The sequence below is a fragment of the Cherax quadricarinatus genome, chromosome 19, assembly GCF_038502225.1.
Source record: "Cherax quadricarinatus isolate ZL_2023a chromosome 19, ASM3850222v1, whole genome shotgun sequence".
Taxonomy (NCBI): domain Eukaryota; kingdom Metazoa; phylum Arthropoda; class Malacostraca; order Decapoda; family Parastacidae; genus Cherax; species Cherax quadricarinatus.
Window position 1 is genome coordinate 38,718,554 of NC_091310.1, and position 7,500 is coordinate 38,726,053.

At 37.1% G+C, this 7,500-nt stretch overlaps 1 protein-coding gene across 8 annotated transcripts in view; it reads right to left on the reverse strand.

The window, feature by feature from the left end:
- Positions 1 to 5,621: 5,621 nt before the first annotated feature.
- LOC128688365 (zinc finger protein PLAGL1) overlaps positions 5,622 to 7,500 on the reverse strand; it is an 85,073-nt gene continuing 83,194 nt past the window's right edge. For all 8 annotated transcript variants that reach the window (XM_070086678.1, XM_070086677.1, XM_070086680.1 and 5 more), the window contains one exon: positions 5,622 to 7,500. This exon is cut by the window's right edge and continues 1,121 nt beyond it. In XM_070086678.1, coding sequence (XP_069942779.1) covers positions 6,823 to 7,500 — 678 coding nt within the window. In that variant the 3' untranslated portion in view covers positions 5,622 to 6,822.

Genomic DNA, 7,500 nt, shown 5'->3' on the forward strand with positions numbered 1-7,500 from the left:
ATATCACTGCCTTCAATACCCCTTCCTTCCCTGCCCATACCTCTGCCAGCTTAATCGACAACCATACTTTGAAGTTTTTGATCCAGTGTAACTGCTCCGTGTTTTTCTTATTCATTTTTGTGTTCTTGACAGTGGTTCCTTCCTTCCCACTTTACATCATCCTGCTTCCTTCTATGTTCTCTTCACCAACTCTTTTACTTCACCTAGGCCTCATAATACTTTCGTTTTCAGGTTACCTTTTCAGCTTGTTGCCTCTTTCATGTTGCCTTTTCGTTCTTTTATTAATCATTCATCTTCAACTCACTTCTTCTTCTCCTGCCTTCTCCTTCATAGTCTTCATCCTCGTTATAAATACGTCAATTTTTCTTACCTCAGTTCCCTTCAATACTACTGATTAGTTCATCATTTTTCTGTGTTAACTGTCCATTATCTTCTTCCAAGGTTTTCCTGGTTTGTTTGTATACTTTGCTCCTTCATGTTAGTGTTACCATTACCTTTTTCCATCTGCCTTGATTTAACTGTAGCTTGCTAATTCAAATAGATCCGATCTGAATAAATAAAAAGTTTCTAATATGTATTATCTTCTGGAACTACCATCAACCTTTATCTCATCAATACATAATCTGGTCAAACTTATTTTACGCGTTGTAACATAGCCTGTACAGTAGTGTCCTTCCTTTTCATAAAATATGTATTGCATTATTACCAAATTTTCTGGCTGTTGTTACAAGCCTTCCAAGTTGCTCCCCATGCATTACTTATACCTACAGCCTTCATTAACCTGGTTGTTTCCTCCATGCTGGGTCATTTTTGCTCACTCAGCATTGAGTCTTCAACCATTGAGCTGAGCCCACTTATTCCCACTAGTTCATCAACATTTTCCCCAGAATTCTTCTCTCTCCTCTCTTACGCCTTCTTTGGTCAGGCGTACACACTTATTATGGAACCTCACTTTTCACATTCAATCCTTTATTTACTCCATATAATCCTTGGAATTTCCATACATTTAGAAGTAAACCTTCTTTCCTCAAAAGCTTATGAATCTTGCTCCTTCTCAATTACATTGATTACTCCTTTCTTTGGCTTTCCCAACTCTACCAACACACAATATATATATATATATATATATATATATATATATATATATATATATATATATATATATATATATATATATATATATATATATATATATATTATAGGTAGTAGGTTGGTAGACAGCAACCACCCAGGGAGGTACTACCGTCCTGCCAAGTGAGTGTAAAACGAAGCCTGTGATTGTTTTACATGATGGTAGGATTGCTGATGTCTTTTGTCTGTCTCATAAATATGCAAGATTACAGGCATGTCTTGCTACTTCTACTTACACTTAGGTCACACTACACATACATGTACACATTTATTTATACACACTCATCTGAGTTTTCTTTGATTTTATCTTAATAGTTCTTGGTCTTATTAATTTTCCTTTTATATCCATGGGGAAGTGGAATAAGAATCTTTCCTCCGTAAGCCATGCGTGTTGTAAAAGTCAACTAAAATGCCGGGAACAATGGGCTAGTAACCCCTTTTCCTGTAAAGATTACTAAAAAGAATAAGAAGAAGAAAATTGTCAAAGTGGGAAGTCTGAATGTGCGTGGATGTTGTGCAGATGATAAGAAAGAGATGATTGTGGATGTTATGAATGAGAAGAAGCTGGATGTCCTGGCTTTAAGTGAAACAAAGCTGAAGGGGGTGGGAGAGTTTCAGTGGAGAGGAATAAATGGGATTAGGTCAGGGGTTTCAAATAGAGTTAGAGCTAAAGAAGGAGTAGCAATAATGTTGAAGGATAAGCTATGGCAGGAAAAGAGGGACTATAAATGTATTAATTCAAGGATTATGTGGAGTAAAATAAAGATTGGATGTGAAAAGTGGGTTATAATAAGCGTGTATGCACCTGGAGAAGAGAGAAGTGTAGAGGAGAGAGAGAGATTTTGGGAAATGTTGAGTGAATGCGTGGGGAGTTTTGAATCAAGTGTGAGAGTAATGGTGGTTGGGGATTTTAATGCTAAAGTGGGTAAAAATGTTATGGAGGGAGTAGTAGGTAAATTTGGGGTGCCAGGGGTAAATGTAAATGGGGAGCCTTTAATTGAGCTATGTGTAGAAAGAAATTTGGTAATAAGTAATACATATTTTATGAAAAAGAGGATAAATAAATATACAAGGTATGATGTAGCACGTAATGAAAGTAGTTTATTAGATTATGTATTGGTGGATAAAAGGTTGATGGGTAGGCTCCAGGATGTACATGTTTATAGAGGGGCAACTGATATATCGGATCATTATTTAGTTGTAGCTACAGTTAGAGTAAGAGGTAGATGGGAAAAGAGGAAGGTGGCAACAACAAGTAAGAGGGAAGTGAAAGTGTATAAACTAAGGGAGGAGGAAGTTCGGGTGAGATATAAGCGACTATTGGCAGAAAGGTGGGCTAGTGCAAAGATGAGTAGTGGGGGGGTTGAAGAGGGTTGGAATAGTTTTAAAAATGCAGTATTAGAATGTGGGGCAGAAGTTTGTGGTTATAGGAGGGTGGGGGCAGGAGGAAAGAGGAGTGATTGGTGGAATGATGAAGTAAAGGGTGTGATAAAAGAGAAAAAGGTAGCTTATGAGAGGTTTTTACAAAGCAGAAGTGTTATAAGAAGAGCAGAGTATATGGAGAGTAAAAGAAAGGTAAAGAGAGTGGTGAGAGAGTGCAAAAGGAGAGCAGATGATAGAGTGGGAGAGGCACTGTCAAGAAATTTTAATGAAAATAAGAAAAAATTTTGGAGTGAGTTAAACAAGTTAAGAAAGCCTAGGGAAAATATGGATTTGTCAGTTAAAAACAGAGTAGGGGAGTTAGTAGATGGGGAGATGGAGGTATTGGGTAGATGGCGAGAATATTTTGAGGAACTTTTAAATGTTAAGGAAGAAACAGAGGCAGTAATTTCATGCACTGGTCAGGGAGGTATACCATCTTTTAGGAGTGAAGAAGAGCAGAATGTAAGTGTGGGGGAGGTACGTGAGGCATTACGTAAAATGAAAGGGGGTAAAGCAGCTGGAACTGATGGGATCATGACAGAAATGTTAAAAGCAGGGGGGGATATAGTGTTGGAGTGGTTGGTACTTTTGTTTAATAAATGTATGAAAGAGGGGAAGGTACCTAGGGATTGGCAGAGAGCATGTATAGTCCCTTTATATAAAGGGAAAGGGGACAAAAGAGACTGTAAAAATTATAGAGGAATAAGCTTACTGAGTATACCAGGAAAAGTGTACGGTAGGGTTATAATTGAAAGAATTAGAGGTAAGACAGAATGTAGGATTGCGGATGAGCAAGGAGGTTTTAGAGTGGGTAGGGGATGTGTAGATCAGGTGTTTACATTGAAGCATATATGTGAACAGTATTTAGATAAAGATAGGGAAGTTTTTATTGCATTTATGGATTTAGAAAAGGCATATGATAGAGTGGATAGAGGAGCAATGTGGCAGATGTTGCAAGTATATGGAATAGGTGGTAAGTTATTAAATGCTGTAAAGAGTTTTTATGAGGATAGTGAGGCTCAGGTTAGGGTGTGTAGAAGAGAGGGAGACTACTTCCCGGTAAAAGTAGGTCTTAGACAGGGATGTGTAATGTCACCATGGTTGTTTAATATATTTATAGATGGGGTTGTAAAGGAAGTAAATGCTAGGGTGTTTGGGAGAGGGGTGGGATTAAATTATGGGGAATCAAATTCAAAATGGGAATTGACACAGTTACTTTTTGCTGATGATACTGTGCTTATGGGAGATTCTAAAGAAAAATTGCAAAGGTTAGTGGATGAGTTTGGGAATGTGTGTAAAGGTAGAAAGTTGAAAGTGAACATAGAAAAGAGTAAGGTGATGAGGGTGTCAAATGATTTAGATAAAGAAAAATTGGATATCAAATTGGGGAGGAGGAGTATGGAAGAAGTGAATGTTTTCAGATACTTGGGAGTTGACGTGTCGGCGGATGGATTTATGAAGGATGAGGTTAATCATAGAATTGATGAGGGAAAAAAGGTGAGTGGTGCGTTGAGGTATATGTGGAGTCAAAAAACGTTATCTATGGAGGCAAAGAAGGGAATGTATGAAAGTATAGTAGTACCAACACTCTTATATGGGTGTGAAGCTTGGGTGGTAAATGCAGCAGCGAGGAGACGGTTGGAGGCAGCGGAGATGTCCTGTTTAAGGGCAATGTGTGGTGTAAATATTATGCAGAAAATTCGGAGTGTGGAAATTAGGAGAAGGTGTGGAGTTAATAAAAGTATTAGTCAGAGGGCAGAAGAGGGGTTGTTGAGGTGGTTTGGTCATTTAGAGAGAATGGATCACAGTAGAATGACATGGAAAGCATATAAATCTATAGGGGAAGGAAGGCGGGGTAGGGGTCGTCCTCGAAAGGGTTGGAGAGAGGGGGTAAAGGAGGTTTTGTGGGTAAGGGGCTTGGACTTCCAGCAAGCGTGCGTGAGCGTGTTAGATAGGAGTGAATGGAGACGAATGGTACTTGGGACCTGACGATCTGTTGGAGTGTGAGCAGGGTAATATTTAGTGAAGGGATTCAGGGAAACCGGTTATTTTCATATAGTCGGACTTGAGTCCTGGAAATGGGAAGTACAATGCCTGCACTTTAAAGGAGGGGTTTGGGATATTGGCAGTTTGGAGGGATATGTTGTGTATCTTTATATGTTTATGCTTCTAGACTGTTGTATTCTGAGCACCTCTGCAAAAACAGTGATAATGTGCGAGTGTGGTGAAAGTGTTGAATGATGATGAAAGTATTTTCTTTTTGGGGATTTTCTTTCTTTTTTGGGTCACCCTGCCTCGGTGGGAGACGGCCGACTTGTTGAAAAAAAAAAAAAAAAAAAAAAAAATATATATATATATATATATATATATATATATATATATATATATATATATATATATATATATATAATATATATGTAAATATATAATATATATATATAATATATATGTATATATATAATATATATATATATATATACAATATATATGTATATATATAATATATATATATAATATATATGTATATATATAATATATATATATATATTTTTTTTTTTTTTTTTTTTTGAACTTATTGTTTTCAATTTCTCTAACCAGTGTTCCTTACCATTTTTTGAAAAAGTCTGTGGCACTAGAAAAGTTCCACGAGTCTTTGTCTTAGTCTGTAGAGAAAGCATCTCCCTCTTTTTTTTAACTTTCATTTTCTTTCTTCTTTTTCTTATTAGTATTTGTCTAGAGCATACTTCACAAAACACTGGTTTAAATTCATGTTACTCTTGCTATCTTCCCAGCTTATTTCAGTAATGTCTGTTTATCTGGTCCCAGTTAATATATATATGGTTGACAGTGAGTCTGTTGAAAATACCCTCAAGAGTGTTTGTGTTTGGATGCTCAGTTCAGTGTGCATGTAGGTTTGAACTTCAATTAGGTTAGCCAAGTGATTTGATACCTTTCCTCGTGGTCTCTTACATAAATATTGTGATAGAATTATTATTATTATGCTCAGAGGGAAAGGCTAAACCTGTAAAGGGAATAGGTAATCAGGTTTGTTCCAGGGAAGATGAGAGTATGTCCATTTCCTTGTATTAAGAACCTTTCACTGACATCCAGGCATTTTCTCCCCTTTGGAAAGACAGAGTTCAGCTGTAAAATTTAACTTCATTGCAAATTTATAATAGATATACACAGCATCCAAATACTGAGAAGAATTTCAAGATAAACCCTAGCAATTTAAAGACACTTGCAAAAGTTATGTATGAATACCAACAGCATTTGTGAATAAAATATTCTTCATATATATAGTATCCAGCAGTCACATAAGAAAAAATATATTGGAACTATGGTGAAAAATAAAGTGTATCTATAAATAAGTTCCCATGAGGTAAACACATGAGAACAATCTTTTCTGCTGTCACCAGGTTAAGCATTATCTGTGTATCTGTGAAACAGACAAATGTTGAGATGTGCATAATGGCATCAAACCTAACCTAACCACTGCAGACACCCACAGTGCCACAGACATCCTAACCATCAGCTTTGTACTCCTGTTACCTTACATCTTTCTTAATCCTAACAGAGGTAGAAGAGGGCTTTAATCTTGAAGAATAATTCATTATCTTAAGCAATATAACAATAAAATTCCATCAAAAAGATAAAAATATGACAGTAAAAGAAGTTATAACTACAGGAACTACACAAACACAATGACTACTGCAATACACTATAAACATGGGGATTTTGCCAATCAGGTACATTGTTCCAAATGTTACTTGAGATTTTGTAGAGTTCCTATACAACACAATTGTAAGGTGATCTCTGAAAAAAAAATTTTGTTTTCAATAATTATTAACTAAGGAATTCATATATAATGTATGTCAAGATCCTTAGCAAAGTCTGTTTAATATTAGTGGTGAAATTGTGGGTTTCTTCATTAAAAATTAGACTGGTTTCTGGAGTGGACCATTCTGACTCAATATTGCAGCAGACACTTAAAAACTAATCTGGCACTACATTTAAGTAATGAAAATAAGCAATTGGTTCACCCCATAATAAAAGGGCATAAATGCTGGTCTTCTTCATACCTCTTCAGCAAACTGTTATGCAATTCCAGCATTTTGTAATACATTTTCTAAAGCATAACCTATACATATTATTTTAAATAAAGAGAACCCTGCCTGTTTTATAATTAATATTATTTTCCTGTTCACTGTAAATCTTCCCTGCACAAGTCAAGGTACTTCTCTGCTTGTATCACAGATCCCACACCATTTACTGAGGAAACACTTCATCAAATCCTGGCAGTGAGGGAAGAAGCGAGGCAGTTGTGGTGACTGTGGCACTAGTAGTAGTGACAGCCGTAGTGACAGCAGGGACTCCACTTCCTGAGAGCTGGGATACTGGCCCCGGGGAGTGCAGGGACCGTCCAGACACACCTGTAGACTCACTTGTAAGAAGATTCACAGGTATCATTCCCTCCTGACTAAATTCTTCACTCTGGGAACCAGACAGAAGAGATCTGGTTTCTAAGGAATCTCTAGGAAAACTGGTTCCCTGTCCTAATAAAATAGATTCTTTTTGTTCATCCTGTGGCATACGTAATAGAGCCGACTCTAGAAGGCTACGCTGAGACTCTCCTTCAGCACGATGTGTTGCTGGATCTAGCAAGGAAGGGCCTATAATGTTAATTGAACCTGAAGGTAAATACATCCCAAGTATTTTACTTAAATCATCTCCTCCAGGACCAATTTCTTCCATGCTGGGCTGAAGCTCTGGCTCTTCTTTTATAGTTTCTTCAAACAGTTTAAAATCTTGCTGGAATGACGGTGAGATAAAATGTGTCTCCCCCGCTTGACCTAGAAGACTTGTAGCACCAGAGAGATTGGATGCACCAGACAGCCCAGATGGCCCTGCCACTGGCTCTGGTAAAAGTACCATAGGCAAGGGTTG